This window comes from Schistocerca serialis, chromosome 8 (assembly GCF_023864345.2).
Source record: "Schistocerca serialis cubense isolate TAMUIC-IGC-003099 chromosome 8, iqSchSeri2.2, whole genome shotgun sequence".
Lineage (NCBI taxonomy): Eukaryota > Metazoa > Arthropoda > Insecta > Orthoptera > Acrididae > Schistocerca > Schistocerca serialis.
The window spans coordinates 501,083,352-501,103,455 of NC_064645.1; the positions used below are offsets into that span (position 1 = coordinate 501,083,352).

General features: G+C 41.7%; 1 protein-coding gene and 1 non-coding gene across 2 annotated transcripts in view; both read left to right on the top strand.

The window, feature by feature from the left end:
* The window catches only part of LOC126416154 (XK-related protein 4-like), a 61,732-nt gene that overhangs the window by 33,584 nt on the left and 8,044 nt on the right, over window positions 1-20,104 (top strand). Inside the window, exons 3-5 of the mRNA XM_050083708.1 lie at window positions 3,204-3,424; window positions 3,582-3,734; window positions 4,793-5,072. Coding sequence (XP_049939665.1) covers window positions 3,204-3,424; window positions 3,582-3,734; window positions 4,793-5,072 — 654 coding nt within the window. The remainder of the gene's footprint in view (window positions 1-3,203; window positions 3,425-3,581; window positions 3,735-4,792; window positions 5,073-20,104) is intronic.
* On the top strand, window positions 14,142-14,215 carry Trnat-ugu (transfer RNA threonine (anticodon UGU)). Its single transcript has one exon. It is a non-coding gene; the product is annotated as a tRNA-Thr (tRNA).

Sequence of the window (20,104 nt, forward strand, 5' to 3'; positions counted from 1 at the left end):
AGTAGTATATCTCATCTTTAATTTCGGGCCACTTCCAGAACTTCCTATCTTTCATCATAACATCAACTTTAAACTCATCATTTTCAATTTTAGTAACATTACCAGGAAAATATGAATTGTCATATTTTACCACCACCCAGTCATCTACTTGTATATCTAGTGAGTTTTCTGTTCTGTTAGTCTTTTCCTCTGCAGCTGCTGAAGTGGTGTGTCCTATAGCTCCATTATTATAGAGTTCCAAGTGATGAATTTTATAAATATTCAAGAAAGGCTTGCAGTTCTTGATTAAGCCCGAGAGATTAGAAGAAGAATTCAACAATGCTTTGATAAAATCTGTTGCTTTGTTTATAACACATTTCCTGCTTTTTACACGAGACCAAACTTGGCATTTGACAGCCCCACCAATTCCATCACTGGTCCCTTCCCATGAGAAGTTGCAAAGTACTTCCGTGTAATTCTTTTGGCATGACTCTTACTTAGAACTTTTATAGCCTCTGCAATACATCTGTTTTTAAACTGGGAAGCAGGACCATGTGACCAGATTGTAACTTCTCTAATATTTTTTGGTAGTTCTTGAAGTCTTTCAACATAGGGAATGACAGTGTTTTTTGTGTGGTCCAGATTATCAGATACCAACACATAGGGGTGAGAATTACCTGAATGCCAAATCATGGCAGTAAAAATACTAATTTGATTCTGCTCCCAGTGTGCACTTTGTATTTCATCTTGAGTTACACATGCAAAATTTTCAGAATAATCAATTTGCATCATGGCAGTTAGCATCGCAGAAGGCAGTGATTCCTTATCACTTATCTTTGAATGTTCACTCTTAAAGTAGCAGTGCTCTAAAAATTTAGGTCCCATGGTAAGAATATGATCAATAAGATTCTGTAATGTACCTTCTTCCTCTACTTTCAAAATTCTGCCATCGCTTTCTTGCCACACATACCATTTACGCCGTACTCTTGTACACCAGTACATAAACCAAGAAGTTTAACTGCCAATAAATCTTTACATTTCACGCACTTTCACAACCAACAATCGGCTGTAGGCTCTGCACATAGAAAAAATTCTGGCCAGTTACTGGTGTTACTTAGGTATTAGAGGTACTACGCTATGAAGAGAGTTAATAGCACAGATGAAATTCTCGTGAAATCAGCAGAGACACATGTTGTGTGGAATTTTATTGGCAAGCATGACATGTTTGGATCTTAATTCTGCAAATTTACTTATACCAATCACTTTGCCATTTTTTTCATAAAACATTGCATGGGCTTCTTTCAAAGAAAACACAAAGTGTTGTACTTGCAACTTACTCTTACCTTTCTCATCTTTTACGTCACAACGTCTTTGCATCCAGGGGCCTGCTAATGTCATCCCTTTCATAGAATTTGCTCACCGCACTTATTGTTTCATCACTTACTTTTTGTTTAGAGATTCTTTCTGCTTCTGCATCATACAACCTTCTAATAACAAATTTTTGTTTTCTGGGTGATGCTGGAATTACACGTTTCACTTTTGATATGGCTTTTCCCAATATATGGTGGAGAGGCAGAACTACTTGGTGTAGCTGAAGATGCTTCCTTTAGCCGCTTCCTGTACTTGGCAACTCTTTCTTCTCTAACATTCCGTTTCCTGTCTGCAGTAATCCTTTCTTGTTCTCTTTTACTCAAACAATTTTCCTGTTCCTGCTTCTTTTACCAGAATTTTTTCATAGTTTCCTTGTGTTTGATTTTACTCTTCATATCTGCCTTCATTTTTCAATTTCTGCCTTCTTCTTCTCATGTTTTCAGCTACACTTACAGGCATTCTGCAAGAATTGCAGGTTGTTGTAAAGAAGAAATAGCTATTCCCAAAGGGATTTCATGTGGCATATGGAGATATACATTAAATATGTTAAAATATATTGTTAGTTGTGTTGTATGTAATTCAGAACCAATCTGACTGCTCAAAATTATAACTAATCCTACAAAAATTATGGTAACTCAAATTTCATAAATAAAGGTAACTCACATTGCATGAATTAAATATCCTATACTAGGAGAAGGCTTCCAGGAGGAAATCTATTTGAGACACCAAATTATCAGGTACACTTATGTGAAGGACAGCATGGCATATAAGTTTCTATACTTTAATGTATTTTGTGAAAATCTTTAAAAAATTGGCGTTTGGTAACTTTTGTTAAACATTTTGGGTTAGGTTATATAAATGTTTTTGTATTTATCATGCTTCTAAAAAATACAAAAAAAAAGAAGTTGTGCACTTTAAAGTGATATATAAACCATAAAGAATTATTATAAATGTTATGATTTTTTTCTTATCTTGAAATTGATCAAATCTTCTGCGTGTGAACAAACTCAACAATATAGTCTTCAAAACAATGGCTCCTACAAGTAAACAATAGGTTTTGGAGGGGAAAATCAATCTTTCCAACAAAATTCAGTGCCCACCCTACATATGTAACGGGGGAAAATATTCCCACAGAAAAATTAATTTTTTTATGATTATTCCTCGTTTACATGGAAGACCCATATAGTCATGAAATGGGAAGAATATAATTTTGTGAAGGTGTAAACCCATCCACATATCAAAGGCATCAAGGCATGACCGAGTCATTGAAGTCAAATACTCTACTACATTGGTAGCAGAAATGGTAACATCACAGCAAACTACTGACCATCTCAAATTAAAACTACTGTTGAAGTACACTACTGTAGTGGAACTGGACTATTTTAATAGTAACAGTAGCCTTCTAGTGATACTATGAACATAAAAATTGCCTAACATCAGGGGGAATGGTTAGGGAAGTATGTCATGTCATGTCATTAGTACATGGTATTTCAGAAAAAGACCACAACATGTACATTGACATCATTCACCAGTTGTGTTGTCTTATAAATCTAAGGCTGAAAGTGAGACTACATGTCAAAAACCCCCAAAGAATTTTTTTTAATCGAATTAGTGGTGTTTTTTTTGTTGGTGACCTCAATTAATGGTAGTGTTATTTAGTTTGAGACCAATGCCTATGTTGAGTTTCTCATGATTATAAACTATTTTTGTAATTATAAATTATTTTGTTCACCAATACTAGTTAATCTTATCATATGTAATCTGCAAAGATATTAAAACATATAACAGAGAGTGCAAAAATACATTTTGAGAGAGACTTTGATATGCTAATTACTATTCTCATGTCTTTGTAGGTATTTTGACACATTGTCATATGGATGCCGGAGTGTGATTGCTGGGAAGTTGGGAAATGGGATCAGACAGCAAAAATTGTACAGAATAATGCTAGATGAAGACTCTGATGCTTCCTTGTTAAGACTGTTCCACTGTTTCCTTCATTCTTTTCCACAAGCAGTACTTCAGCTTATGATTCTGCTTTCGGCTGTAAACATCCAAGAAACGAGCCCAGTTCAAGGTTTGTGGTATTTGCTTGTTGTGCCTCTCACTGATATGCATGAGAGAGAGAGAGAGAGAGAGAGAGAGAGAGAGAGAGAGAGAGAGACCACAGTCAAACAAGTTAGAACTTCGTGACAGATGAATTGCACACTATTGTTGAAACTCTTGTTTTACAGGTCTCCAGTCTTGGGCTGTTGCGTGCTCTTTAATATCTATTGCCTGGTCACTCACCTCTTACCATCGATCTGTAAGGTTTGCCAGAGATGATAAAGAAAAATTGGCATGGCAAGGAGCTGTGATGCAGTTTTGCTGGCATCTGTTGAGTGCAGGTTCGGTATTTATTCCTCATAGAAAATGCTCTTGAATATGTTTCTGTTGAAAATATGATTATTTGAACATGAATGAACAAAAGTGAATGCCATGCTCTGATTTAATTTTGTTATTAATTGTGTAAGTTATCAGTGGTTTTTAAATTACCAATATATTTGATGGATGGTGATGAACTATAGGTAAAACAGTGTGTGGATCAGAGAGAGAGAGAGAGAGAGAGAGAGAGAGAAAGAGAGAGAGAGAGAGATTTTCGTATTGTGTGCATGTACCAGCAGTTTGGTTATTACAGTACTAGGTTGGACACAATGACTGTTTCTGTTTAATTTGTACCTGCCATACAAGAGAATCAGTTGAGCACTAATAAATTGGTAGAAGAATACTTAGTGACTTTGACGTACCCATTTCATCTTGGGTCTTGCTTGTTGTAACTTGATTCTCACACACACACACACACACACACACACACCACAGATTGGTGCGGTTTGTTGGGAAGTGAGATGAGAAGTAATTATAATTTCGTGTGGCTCAACAACCTGGTGCAAGTCTTTAAGTTGGACGCCCCTTCGATGACGTACGTCCATGACCTACCATAGTGATCATACTGGGGAAGGGGACTTACAGTTAACGTGGACTTCAAACCATTTGTTCTTCGGGCAGATCATCACATCATTGAGATGTAAAGGATAGGTTAAAGGCAGACTGAAAAGAACTGTGGTTCAACCAGGGTTTGATCTCGCAACATTTTGTTTCCTAGGCGCACACTTTACCGTTAGACAATCTGGCCTATAATATGAGAAGTGAAACTAAAAAAAGTAAGTGTTGTGGAGAAACGAAACAGATAAATGACAAGGGAGGAAAGAGAAGAATTAGTTGAGTTTTCTGTTGACCAAATGAACACGAAGTTTTGGCAAGTCTCTGATGAGTAGTGGAAGGTTGTTCTGAATGTTATCCAATGTTGAAACAGTATTACACAGCAGTATGCAGTTGCAGCGTCTATTCTATATACAGATCACACAAGAAAGTTGTTGCCTTCATGCCCCATGTATACCTGTTGCAGTGTCACGTGTTCTGGCTTTGAGTCTACTGGCTGCGCTCTATCCTGCCTGGATGGGGATGGTCTGCCTGGCTCACTGGATGGTGATGTCAGCGTGGCTGGCTCTGAGCCACCAACCTACTGCAGTCTGTACCAGCCGCTGCGAGGAGTTGCTCTTTAGTGCTGCTCTGGGATTTGCATATATTTTGACTTTTGTGGCCCCACGTGATGGACCGACTAGATATTCGTACCTTGCATATTACTTGGTGTTCTTTATGGAAAACACTGGTGCTCTTGTTGTGTGGTAAGTATTACACTCCATAACAAAATTATGATTATGGCAGGCCTTGGAATGCTGATCAGGACAGTTTTAGTGGATAAATCTCATGTTCATCCTTCATTATTGCTTCAGCTAACACAGTGATAAATTATGTTGTCGTTTGCCCAAGTGAGCAGCATTAATATAAAATAAACAGCAAAGGAGGTGAGAAAAAATTTATGTTTGGTGCGAGAAAATGAGTCAGATTTTGAGCTAGCAGCACAATCCCACAAAAAGGCAGTTGTCTACAACATAATTAGTAATTAAATAAGCTGTTGGCTGGGATCTGATGCAGCTGCACTGTTTAATGGTTCGAGCGGGTGATTTTGATGGGGCATCACGTGTCTGTGGTGAGAGAGTGGCTTTAGCTCATATTATGTTAATTTATTTTGTAGTTGTTTAATTCAACTAAGATTAAACAGTGATTTTTTTGGCTATACATGTTTACCTTGCTAACACAAAGACAGCTATTCTTCACATGTGTACAAGGTATGCTATGTGCCCGCTAAATGTATATCTATTTTCCATATTGTCCATTAACTGGTGCAAGCCGTTTAGATGTTGTCCTTCTGGCAGTTTTGCATTTCGAAAGTGATTGCTGGACAAATGTGTAGTGTTCACGAGTGTGCGCAGTATGCTATCATGTTATTGATGGTGGCGATAGTAATTTTGATGACCGTTTGTAAAAGAGAACAGAAAGTTTGGTACTCAGTGCCAGTACATAGTGTGCTCTGTCACATGTTTGCTTGTCTTGAGTAACATCACCAGTGCTGCTGAACTAAATACTGGAATCTGAAGGATGCATCATTGACTTTGTTGGACGAGACAGTGCAGAAAGGTTTGTAATTTAACCCAGGATATTGTTGCCAGCAGAAATTTCTTCCACCATCGAGATTGACTCTAGCTATCCTTGAATCAAGCATCATTATGAAATCATTTAAGAGTGATCTTGACCAAAGAGGCAAGTTTTATCCTAAATCAGTTTGAAAAGAATGCTGAGATGATTTTGTAACGCAGTCCTCACAGTTTCCCATTCACATACCCAATCTGAGCTTGTGACTAATTTCTGACCACCTTGAAATTCTTCCTTCTTCAAGGGTCTTAGATCCCATACCTCCAGTGTTAAATTTGCAATATTGATGATGACTCATTATCTCAGAACCTTTGAAAGATAGATATCTGAATTTTTTGGGAAGTATAGTTTCATTCCTTTTCTGATTACTGAACCATAATCATAACATACAGACAAGTAATTAGTTTGTTTTTTTATGTTCAATTTTTTTAAATCCACTTTTGCTTCTGTAAGTAAAAAACCATTATACGTATAAGTGTTTTGGTGGTTCAGCACCAGCTAAGAGGCAACATAGTGTAAAATTAGATATGCACATCTAGTATTTCCTGAGATAATGGGTCAAATATTAAAGGAAATCATTTTCAGGAACTCAAGTTTTAATGTTTCATTTGATGTTAATTTACGTATGGAGGCATGTCAGCCCCTTAAAAAATAAGAGCCAAGCCCAAAATCGGCGTTTTGTGGATCCTGGTTTTGATCAGCCTGAAAAAGTAAAAGCTTTTTTTCTTTTCCTGCCTCTTGCTTCTTTAGACATTTCTTCTGCTGCACGTTGGGCTTTCATGATGCTAAGTCGATCCATTCGCTGGAAGGCTTGTGGTGTGTTGGCTCCTAGAGTGATACCAAGTTGCTCTAGTACCCCAATTCTTTCCTTATTACCAGCATTAAATGTTATCAAAGCGTCACAAACACCCAGACATAGAGTTTTTATTCATACAAAGATGTTTTTTGGTATTTGGGTCCAAATAACATTATTGAAGTCTGATTTGGGTTTTGGCAACGGCCTTGCCGCAGTGGGTACACCGGTTCCTGTGAGATCACCGAAGTTAAGTGCTGTCGGGCGTGGTTGGCACTTGGATGGGTGACCATCCAGGCCGCCATGCGCTGTTTCTGTTTTTCGGGGTGCACTCAGCCTCATGATGCCAATTGAGGAGCTACTCGACCAAATAGTAGCGGCTTCAGTCAAGAATACCATCTTACGACCAGGAGAGCAGTGTGCTGACCCCACGCCTCTCCTATCCGCATCCTTCACTGAGGATGACACGGCGGTTGGATGGTCCGGGACTGATGACCTCAGAAGTTAAGTCCCATAGTGCTCGGAGCCATTTTTTCGGATGGTCCGGGTTGGCCACTCATGGCCTGAAGACGGAGTGCTTTCTGATTTGGGTTTTGCTTTCGACCATGTGGACATTTGGAAAGGTCAGGAGAAGTTAACTCTCTATATATTCGTTTAGTAGCTTCGATCTTTGAAGATGGTATGCTATTTTTGTGCCTAAATTGTCCCTCTGTACCCGCTGCCTGAGCTTTGCGGTAGTTGCACCGTGATTTGGCACCACATGGGCAAAGATCATGTATAGGTGTATCATCAGTGGATAATATGTGGAAGAATGTAGCCCACACTGCTCTTTTCATCCCTTGTAGGTCATATGTATTGTTTCTTATTGCCATTCCATAATACTGTTGGAATTCATCACTGTTTTTGTGTGTAAGTCGTACTTTACCATATAGAGTCCCTACAAAATGCATGTGCAATACCGCCATTTCTGTTTACATGCTGCATCCAACCTCTTAACATGAACATTAATATGAATTTAAGGAATAAATAGCTGAAAACCACAGCCTTCTAGATTGAATTGTTCCAGAGATATACTTAAGGAAGTCAGTGCAGAATGACTGGATGTTTTGGACTTGCACCATTAACTTTGAAATAATATAAACTACCCTTCCAATTGGAAGTAATCAACAAATGATGTATCAAATTATTCAGGCAAGTTCAAATATTGATCAGAGGTAATAATCAGAAAAATGTCACTTTTTGACCCAATTTTACCATATATATACCCCTTAACATGGTCCAGAAGGAACCTGTACTCAAGAGTTCTCCCTGCCAGCTGCAATTCAGATAGAATGCTGTCTAATGTGTGTGGTTTTCTCACATTGTCTCACAATCACTTACATAAAATTAATGTAATATGTACCTTTGTCTGTAGTTTAACCTTTCATAGCAGATGAAATCTTGTATACAACAGTAGTGCGTAGTTTTTCCAGCTCTGATACATTGTTTGATTTCCCAGGACAGTTCTTGTGGGTTAGGGTATTTCTTTCCTCCTTTTTTTCCAGCATATTTGGGGGGACAGATTTCTCTTTTAGGAATGCTCTGCAAATACATATTTAATTTGCCTAAATGACAAAATTATGCAAAGGATAGATTGCTACTCACCATATAGTGGGAATGTTGAGTCACAGACACATCTGGCCTTGGCAGTGATTGTGTGTGTCTCTGGTTTTCATGCACAGTTTCCTATAAATCTTTTTGAATAGCATGTCATTCCTGCAGCATTACACAATTCGAATAAAACAGCAGTTGCATAAAGAATATTTTGGGTTTGGACCTGTGGCGATAACAGATCAGTGGATATCACATAATGTAACTGTATCATCTGAACCAGCACCTCTCGAACCTCAAGTGGGTTTGAAACAAACGTGTTCAACTGCTCAGACTGACAGTACTCAAATCTGCGTGGCCAGAAATTTTAAATTAACCGGAAACAGGAATACTCTACTTTCCTTCAATTTGGCTGAACATTACATTCACACATTACCAAAAAACATAACAACATGAATGATCACCCATTAGCACAAATCAAACAATTACGACTGATAAAAAATTCTCCTAAACAAACTGAACAACTCGTGATATGTTTCTGCTTAATAATGTAATGGCAGATATTGCATAGTGTGCAGAATTCATTGGCAGAGCACAAATATTTGCACGAGATCAAATACAAAACAATAAAACATCCAAATGCAGATAAACACTTAAAAATATATAAACAAACAAGCATTGACAATTAAAAGCAAAGGGACCGATGACCATGGCAGTCTGGTCCCTTTCATCCCCCAAACCAACCAACCAATTAAAAGCAAATGAAAGGGAATAAAACTAAGCTTTATCTTGTCAGTACCGATAGCAATTTTTTTTGCAATAATACAGACTATGTCATTAGTGAGTTTGCAAAATTTTGATGATTAAGGAAAGAATTATAATGGACAAAACTAAGTTATAACCATTATTCTGAAAATTATTATTGAAAAGAAATCAAAACAATGTAGTAATATGGCACTTTATAATTACATGAAATTAATTACCATGAAAAGTTACTCTTGCTTATGCATATTGAGCTTTAACATCACTGATTTGAACAATGTTATTCACGGTGTCTCTTAGTCACTGTTTCTTCAAAACAGTTTTGACTTAGCTTATGCAGTCTGTGAGTTGTCAACATCTGCCTCGTTGGTCCTTGATCCTTGAGCATGTTCTCCAGTAGTTGACATTGTCTCGCTGAGCTTCTTGATCAGGGACACCTGTTATAAATTTAACAGAAATGCTCAATGTTTGTAGGTATAATTGCAATTTGTGTATCTGCATGCAACAACAAATATAACACATGCTTCTTTCTATTAACATGTGACGTAACCTGATGTCATAATTTATGTTACACGCATTAGCCACAGTTTTCTGATTTACAATTTATGATCACAGCATAGCACTTTGCACAGTATACTATGAAAGTAAATCAAGTTGATTGTACTGTCAATCATTAGTCTGCAGTTTAAATCAAACAATGAGTGGCATGTAAAATTGTTTACATAATCAGTCACCTGTGATCAGCACATCATACATACACAGTTAAAGTTCTTCATGCCAATGTATGACACAAAAATGTGTAACCATATTTCCTGTTTCATTCCACAGTATATGGTATGCACTGAACAGTTCGTGCCGTCTACAATCATAAACATTATTTTTACGGTGTATACACAGCTTACAGTCTGCATATCAAAGGCTTATGTTTAATGAATCCAAACACAGCTCCAGCAAATGAGCAACGCGACACGTAAAGTCACTAGGTATTTAATCGCGGTACACGCCACGATCATAAATGCAGCACTATGCAAACACTGATATTTTTCACTGGCCACAAACACAATATGCGGCAGTACATATGTGATATAACTATCACGTCCACTCTCTTCTAGCTCCCGACTCCTTGTTAATGCTTTCTCTTTCGACCTCTCAATGTAATTCTACATCACTCAAATACGTTGCCTCTCATAATACTTTCAAAAATTGTGATTACATTGATTAACAGTTTTACACAAAATTGCATATTCATATTACTCTGTCCATAGGAAATGAATTCAGATAACATGTTAACAAATAAGAAAGTATGCAACATCAGAATAATTGAAAATGGCAATTACAATCACAACAGCTACATTTTGTAAACAGGCACATAATTATATCAAGATTTAATTCACCAAACTCATTCTGAAACAACCTTTTCAATGTATAATGAAAATAAAGCAGGAAAGAATTGGAAGAAAATCTAGCAAAAAGGGAAAAAAATGTATATCAACCTGTAGAGTTATATATAAAAACAAAGATGAGGTGACTTACCGAACAAAAGCGCTGGCAGGTCGATAGATACACAAACAAACACAAACATACACACAAAATTCAAGCTTTCGCAGCAAACTGTTGCCTCATCAGGAAAGAGGGAAGGAGAGGGGAAGACGGAAGGAAGTGGGTTTTAAGGGAGAGGGTAAGGAGTCATTCCAATCCCGGGAGCGGAAAGACTTACCTTAGGGGGAAAAAAGGACAGGTATACACTAGCACACACGCACATATCCATGTGTGGATGGATTAGTGCCCAAATGCACTCTTTTTCTCACTTTCGATAGAGCAGTGCTTCCGTCAAAGATCAAAGCAGGTTATGAAGTTATCACAGTCAGTCCGAACATGCTCTGCTACTGCTGTCGTCGTTACGTCCACACTCGGTTGTACTGTCGGCATGTGGCTAAATGTGTAGTCTGTGGTAGGGATGCTCATGAGGATGATTGTCCATCTCCTTCTCCACGCTGTACCAACTGCAATGGCGGCCACGCCGCCTCCTCCCACAATTGCCCCATGTATTTTGATGACCTGGCTGCCCAGGAGATTTGGGTGAAGAAAAAGTGCCTTACCCTGTTGCTCGCAAGTTGGAAAGCATGCATTCTACCATCCGGCACTTACAGTGCTCTTCTGTTGCTTATCGCTCCACGAAGGACATGGCCACACAGACTTGTGACCTCAAATTCAGCACAGCAGTTGTAAAATCACCCAGTATCATGGTAGCATCCCTGTCTCCTCCTCCAGCTGTGCAGCAAGCCACCAAATTTTCATCTCATGGGACGAAGTCACCTGCTACACAACCAGCAGGATCCTCCAGCCTCTGTGCTCTGTAGCAGTGAGCCATCAAAGGTGGCACTCGGCAGCTGCTCAGGTGACACACCTTCATTTTTTGCCTCCTCCCTTTTCCTTGTCATGACTCTCCTCCAGTGGAATGTTTGTGGCCTTCGGTCCAACAAAGAGGACGTACTGCTGCTCTTAAAATCGCAGCATTGCTTGTTCTCTGCCTTCAGGAAAAAAAATTGCATCCTCACAATTGTTTTGAACTCCAGCAATTCTTCCTGGTCTGCTTTGAGGCCCCCCCCCCCCCCCCCCCTCCTCTCCCCCAAGGACGGCATTCTGTCTCGTGGGGGAGTCATGCTGCTCATCCGGGATGAGCAGCATAGTTAACCCATCTTCCTGACTACCCAGCATCAAGCTGTTGGAGTTCATCTTTTCCTGCCTAACGCGACATTTTCCCTTTGTACCGTTTACATTCCTCCATCATTCGGTGTCACCATGGGAGACTTCCTCCAGCTTATTGGACAACTTCCTCACCCCTTTCTGCTGCTTGGTGGCTGTAATGCTCACCATCCGCTTTGAGGCTTTCCCAGAACCTATTGGAGAGGTGCCCTCTTGGCTGACCTCAATCAATTTAACCTCATCTGCCTTAACATGGGAGCACCCGCATTCCTTTGACTCCACGCACACCTATTCCCATTTGGAACTCTCCTTATGCACTGACCTCTCCTTCTACACTGCCCAACTTGCCCACAGTCTCGAATGGTCTGTTCTCTCGGACACGTACTAGAGTGAGAATTTCCCATGTGCTATCCATTTTGTGACTCCTATCCCACCTGTGTGCACACCCATATAGCAGCCTTTCTAAGGCTGACTGGGGATTTACACCTCCCTTGCGATCTTCGACAAACCGCATTTCCCCAGTTGTGATAATCAGGTAGAATAGGTTATGAAGATCATCCTTAATGCTGCAGAAAGTTCCATTCCTCTCACTTTGTCTTTACCATGCTGTGACCCAGCTCTTGGTGGACTGAGGCGTGCCACGACACAATTCGCGTGCGGATATGTGCTCTCTGCATTTTTAACCATCATCCTATGATGACAAATTGCATTCATTATAAACAGTTGTGTGCACAGTGTTTTCGCATTCTTTGGGATAGCAAAGTAGCTAACTGGGTTTCATTTACTACTTCTTCTAACAGTTCCATTCCCTCTTCTATCATGTGGGGCAACCTCTGACGGCTGTCTGGGACCAAGGTCCATTTCCCAGTTTCTGGTCTGACAGTAGCAGACGATGTCATAGAGGACCCTGCTACTATCTCCAACACCTTGAGCTGCCATTTTGTGGAGACTTCGAGCTCCTACCTCTATCACCATGCTTTCCTTCATTGGAAACGAATGGAGGAGGCTCGGGTGATACCGTTCTCCTCTCAGAATCGTGAGTGCTACTGTGCTGCCTTTACTGTGAGGGAGCTAGATCATGCTCTCACTTCATCCTGATTCTCGCCTCATGGCCGAACAGTGTTAACATTCAGATGTTGCAGATCCTTTCTCTTGTGGGCAAGCTCTTTTCCTTCATACGTACATTCGCATAAGGGCAGGGGGCACGTTTCCCAGATGCTGGCGTGAGGCCACTGTCATACCCATAACTAAGCACAGTATGGACAAACACCTTTTTTCTAGTTATCACCCCATTTATCTCACCAGCAGTGTTTGCGTGATGGAACGTGATACATGCCCGGCTGGTATGGTGACTAGAGTCTCGCAATTTACTGACCAGTGCACAGTGTGGATTTTGAGTGCGCCGTTCTGCAGTTGACCATCTTGTCACCTTATTACCCCATGTCATGAATGGTTTTCTGTGTTTTTCGTTTTGGATAAAGCCTGCAACACCTGTTGGAGGACTTGTATCCTCCATACTCTCTGCACGTGGGGCATCCATGGCTGCATGCTCAATTTTGTTCAGGAATTTTCAAAAGACTGAGTTTTCAAGGTCCCTGTGAGTTCTGTCTACTCAGACAGCTTTATCTAGGAAAACGGTGTGCCTCAGGGTTCCATCCTGAACATCGTCCTCTTTGCTATCGTCATTAGTCCTATTTTGGCCCTTCCCGCCAGGCATCTCTGGCTTCCTTTTCGTTGGTGATTTTACCATCTGTTGCAGTTCTTCACTGACTTCTCACATTGAGTGGCGTCTTCAGTGATGTCTCGCTCGTATTTACACATAGAGCACCGACAGTGGCTTTTGCTTTTCCACTGACAAAACCATTTGTATGAATTTCTGGTAGTGCAATTAATTTTTTCTACCGTCTTTACATTTTCCGTTCGTTGAAACTATGAAATTCCTGGGACTCATGCTCGATAGGAAACTTCCTTGGTCCTCCCTTGTGTCTTACCTGGTAGCCCACTGTACATGGTCCTTGTGTCCTTAGTGGTACTTCGTGGGGAGCGGATCGGACCACCCTCCTCCATGTGTACCGGTCCCTCGTCTGTTTGAAACTAGACTATTAGTGTTTTTTATATATATATATATATATATATATTAGTTAAGGCTTACCGGCCACTTAACCATCTTCTTCTTCTGTGCGAATGCACAAACAGTGCCCAAACTCTCACGGGATTCGGCAACGCGCCGCAAGTAATGAGTGTAATGGGCGGGGCCACTACAAATGTAGTGCGGGACAATATGTTGAGAATGTGGGTTTCGCTGGAGGCATACCAGAGATAAATTCCTGCAGTCGCACTATCCTCTGTATCCTCGGTGGCTCAGATGGATAGAGCGTCTGCCGTGTAAGCAGGAGATCCCGGGTTCGAGTCCCGGTCGGGGCACACATTTTCATCTGTCCCCGTTGACGTATGTCAATGCCTGTAAGCAGCTAAGGGTGTTCATTTCATTGTAACATTAGTGTTTAGTTTATGCTTCTGCATGTCTGTCTTATCTTATGCCATCACAATACATTCCACCATTGTGACATCCATTTGGCCACTGGCACCTTTTACTGTAGCCCTGTTGAGAGTGTGTGTGCAGAAGCTACCAAATTACTGTTGTCATACCGCTGTGACTTCCTCTTCAACAGATACGAATGCCGTTCGTCAGTGATACTTGGCCACCCATCCTATGCCTCGTTCTTCGATGATTCCTTTGATCGCCCTTATGGGGGCACATTCCTCTTCTCTGTTACCTCCTGAAGTTCGCTTTTGGCTCTGGCTCTAGCAGCTTAATTTCACACTACCTGCCATTTCTTGATGGGTGTTAACCTTTCACCACCTTGGCTTCGTGTGGCGGCCCGTGTTCACCTTGGCATCCATTCACTTCCTAAAAACACTACTCCAGCCTCGCTCTATTGGCGTAAATTTCATGACCTTCACTTGGAACTCCGTGATAGTACCTTTGTGTACGTTGATGGCCCTCGGACTGCCCTTGGTGTTGGGTGTGCCTTCGTCATTGGCACCAACATTTTTTGGTGTCGACTGCTGGAACACTGCTCAGTATTTACAGCAGAGGTCTTTGCCCTGTATCAGGCCATACAGTACACCCAGACACACAGACTTCTCAATTGTGTCATCTGCTCTGACTTTCTCGGTGCCCTTCAGAGTCTCTGTGTGCTGTACACCGTCCATCCCTTAGTGCAACGGTCCAGGAAAACTATCACTTGCTCACTCAGCTGCAGTCCTGGTACCTCAGCCACCACTGATGTCACTATATGGTTGACATATGTGGCGATAACGGATCAGAGGATATCAAAAAACGTAACAGCTTCTCTTGAACCTTAACTGAGGTAGAAATGAGCATGGTCAACTGCTCGGACTGACAGTACTCTGATCCATTTGCCCCTAAATTTACTGCACCCAGAAATTTTAAGTTATGTGGAACCAGGAGTACTCTACTTTCCTTCAGTTTTGTTTGCTTTGCTGAGTATGGGTTCGGTGACCCAGGGTTCCTGAACTGAGGATTGGTTAGCACCGCCAGTCCTCTTGTCACCATGAGCTCTGTACATGCTTCAGTGACCACTGTGTGGCGCAGTGATGGAATGTTGTGTCACAGGGATCTTGGCTTAACCACCCAGATCGCAAGGATGGAATGAATCTCAATTAAAAAAAACCTCAGTCTCAAGGTATACTGCGCATATTAGATGTGTGGCTGTTGAGGTGGAACAGTCGTTAGCAGTCAACCTCTGGGGAACCTGCCACTCCTCAGTTGTATAAGGTTTACTCAGGCATGCGGGGCTCTGTCTTAGTGGACCCTTACTTCCCTAGCTGGGACCGAGATGGAACCCTTGGCATCTTCTTCCCTTCGCTGCGGGAAGAGTATACTGTGTGGGTGTACTCGCACCGATTCATCAAAAAGAACAATGGAGGCTTGTCCTCCTGATATCAACTTTTTGTTGGTAATGGGGCTCAAGGAGTCATGAATTGAACATTTGAAAAAGTGTCCCCCTTCTATACCGTATTTACTCGAATCTAAGCCGCACTTTTTTTCCGGTTTTTGTAATCCAAAAAACCGCCTGCGGCTTAGAATCGAGTGCAAAGCAAGTGAAGTTCTTAAAAATGTCGGTGGGTGCCGCCACAACTTAGTTCTGCCGTCGAATATATGTAGCACTACACAGGGATGCTTTGTAGGGTGCTGTTTGTAGGCACAAAGATAAATACTGGCGCCAAAACCTCTGCGTCAGTAAATAAATTAAAAAAGGTGGAAGACAAGCTTTTTTTCTCCGCGCCGAGTTTCGACCACTGCATTTTCATACATTATCCAACGAAGTAAATACTAATTCCGTATTGTTCATCTTCGAATGTAGCAGCATTTCAGTGTACTACGAAAACCCGACTGGCAAGAATGTTTAGGACGTTTGTCAATACGGCCAACTCTACGTTCTGAATTTTTTCCTATCTGTGGGAAGAGATGGTTGCTAATACGAACTTTTATAAATTGTGAATCACATGCAGTATTCTCGTCACCATAAGAATAATACGAATATAAACATTTTGCCATGTATTATTTCGTGTTTGCTACTATCTCATTTAAATCCTGTCTGCGTAATAAACCACAAGACTAGAGTGAGACAACAGCAAACGCGGAAGAATATACATATCATGCCATGCGTATATTCGTATTATTCTTATGCTAAACAGTGATACAGTCAGAAATGAAGCGAGGCAATTGCCTAGATTTTTAAATCTAAGATGACTCTAATTTCTGTGCAGAATGTAATGTACTAAAGAGGCGCCTGCAAAGATTTTCAAACGGAGAAAAATTTTCGCTAAACTCTCGTTCGGAACATCTTCTATCATACGCAGTCTATTATTTGGTTCTTGTTAATCATTATCAAAGAAAGCAGCAGTGTAAGTAACAAGTAGCAGTCTCTTGCCATTGTTTCGCTAATGAGACGATTCCTCTCTCTCTCTTTTTCTTTTTTTTTATTTGTAAGCGGCGGTAGCGCGCTCAAAAGCAAGCCATGCCGCGATCGGCGACAGGCCGTAAATACGCAGTATCAGAGTACGACAAACAATGCATGCCACAGTACAGTAATGCATTTTCAGCGTAGAGTGACGTAAACACCTATAACAAAGAAAACTGCGCTTATCAGATCAAAGAAAAATAAGCAATCAATTCAAACCAGACGAAGCACGTGAAAAAGGAAGGGTACCTGTATAAATACGGACGGAGCGCCTGACGCATAGCAATGGCTACCTGGTAAAGCTTAACTGCTAAGCTTACGACTCGAACCAAACTACTGTAGCTGTATCGTCATTCATTCGACCTAAATTGTCTCATATTACAGTGGACCAACTTTGTTTCGATTTGGAGATGCTGCCTAAAACTTTTCTCTCCCCTTGAATTTCGAGTCTCAAATTTCAGGTGCGGCTTAGATTCGGGAAATTTTTTTTCCTTCATTTCGAGTCTCATTTTTCAGGTGCGGCTTAGATTCGAGTGCGGCTTAGACTCGAGTAAATACGGTATCCATAAAGGCTTAGAAGGGCTTGCTGGTACCTTAAAGTCTATTAAGCGGTTGCGAAATGGTTCCTTGCTGGTCGAGACTAACCCTACAAAGCAGGTGGAACTTATTTAGAAAGTCACAAAAATTGGGTAAGTAGGACCTTAACTCTAGCAAATGTGCAGTCACCTGCCATGATATTATGGACATTGATTTTGCCGAACTCAAACAAGAATGGGCATCACAGGGGAAAATAGATGTGGAGCAAATGGCTTGTAAGAATAATGGAGAAATTGAGAAGACTGCCACCTTCATTGTGCCCTTTAATTCTCCGACGCTATGTGAACGCATCATGGCAGGTTTCCTCCGACTTAGAGTTAGGCCCTCTGTACCTAACCCTATGTGCTGCTTCAAATGCCAGCATTTTGGCCATACAACACTGAGTTGCAGAGGCGAAGCGACCTGTGGGAAGTGTGGAAAGGCAGCCCACGAAGATGGGGACTGACTGTTCATCTCCAGCAGTCTGCATTAACAGATCTGGGAGCCACTGAGCCTGGAGCCAAGACTGCCCTGTTTTTGCAGAGGAATGCAAAATTCAGGAAATATGTGACCAATTGGATCCCCATTGTAGAAGCCAAAAGGAATATAAGGTGATGAAACCCCCTGTCTTTGCCACTTCTTATGCTTTCTTGGTGCAGAAACTTGTACCTAGGTCGACGCTTCAACACAGACGTCTACCACCAGGGCCTGTACTTGCACCTGCTTGTGCCAAAACAAAGTTAAAGACATAGCGATCCAGGCAGCTAAGGATGGAAGAGACCAGTAATGCTTTCACAGTGAGCAGACCAAAGTCACCCCAAATGCAGAGTGCCTCTCCATGCTCACTTTCTTCAAAGAAAAGTGGCTCTCACTGCACCCTTTCCCACTCATTCGTGCTGGGAAAGGATCTCAGCATTTGGGTCGAAAGCTGCCCCGGGCGCCATCGAAGGTCATTCTGGCACGTCTCATTGATGATATCATGGATCTTGATGCCGCATCAACAGTGCCAGGCAGTTCCTCCACTCCATCTCACTCTACAAGCGCCTCATCATCCCAGTGCAAGGACAGGGGTAAATATAGACCACACTGATGAAATGGCTCCCGGACTCCAATGGAATATAAATGGATGCAGGACTCTTCTGGAGGACTTCAGACTCATTGGACTATTCTGGAAAACGGTGTACTTCAGGGTTCCATCCTGAGCGTCATCCTCTTCACTGTCACCATTAACCGTATAATGGCCTGTCTCCTGCCGGGCATCTCTGGTTACTTTTTCCCTTTTTGTTGATGATTTTGCCATCTATTGCAGTTCTCCATGGACCTATCTTATTGAGAGGCATCTTCAGCGATGTCTTGATCGTCTTTCCTCATGGACCATCGACAATGGCTTTCATTTTCCACTGACAAAACCATTTGTATGAATTTTTGGTGGCACAATTAGTTTCTCCCACCATCTTTACATCTTGGGCCTGTTGCTCTTTGATTCATTGAAACTAAGAAATTCCTGGGGCTCATGCACGATAGGAAACACTCTTGGTCCTCCCACGTGTCTTACCTGGCAGCCCTCTGTATGTGGTCCCTGAGTGTCCTACGTGTACTCGGTGGTACTATCTGGGGAGCAGATCGAACCACCCTCCTCCGTTTGTACCAGTCCCTTGGCCGTTCGAAACTGGACTATGGGTGCTTTATGCAATTGCATGTCCATCCCTCTTCTGCCGTCTCAATACTATCCACCATCATGGCATCTGTTTGGCCAGCGTCATCTTTTATACTAGCCCGATTGAGAGTCTGTATGCAGAAGCTGCAGAACTTCTGCCATGACTCTCTCCTCAGTAGGTAAGCATGCCATTTATCTGCTGTGCATTGGCCATCCACCCTATGATTCCTTTGATTTCTTAAGCCTTCTCAATACTATCCACCATCATGGCATCTGTTTGGCCAGTGTCATCTATTGTACTAGCCCGATTGAGAGTCTGTATGCAGAAGCTGCAGAACTTCTGCAGTGACTCTCTCCTCAGTAGGTAAGCATGCCATTTGTCTGCTGTGCATTGGCCATCCATCCTATGATTCGTTTGATTGCCAGTATAGGGTGTGTCCCTCTTCTTTTACCTCCTGGAGTTCACTTTCGGCTCTTGCTCTGGCAACTTAACTTCACACTATGTGCAACTTTCCCAGTGAATGTTAACCCTTCAGTACCTTGGCTTCATGTGGCGGTCTCTGTTCTCCTTGGCCTTCATTTACTTCCTAAGGACACTACTCTCCTTGCTCTATCGCCTTCAGTTTCATGACCTTCACATGGAACTTCGCGGTAGTACCTTTGCGTACACTGATGGCTGGCTGGCTGTGGTGTTGGGTGCGCCTTCGTCATTGGTGCCGACATTTTTCGGTATCTGCTTCTGGCACACTGCTCAGTATTTACAGCAGAGCTCTTGTCCCTGCATCAGGCCACAGAGTACATCCGGCGACAAAGGCTTTTCAATTATGTCATCTGCTCAGACACTCTCAGCGCCCTTCAAAGCCTCTATGCGCTATACGCTGCCCAACCTTTAGTGCAACGGGTCCAGGAAAACTTGTCACTTGTTCACTCTTGATGGAGCCACTTTGAAGTTTATGTGGGTTTCTGGTCATGTTGGTCTGACAGGAAACGAGGCTGCTGCCAAGGCTGCAGTCCTCATATGTCAGTCCACTAGTTCTTATAGTCCCTCCGATCTCTGTGTTGCCACCTGCCCCTTTGGCATCGCCACTG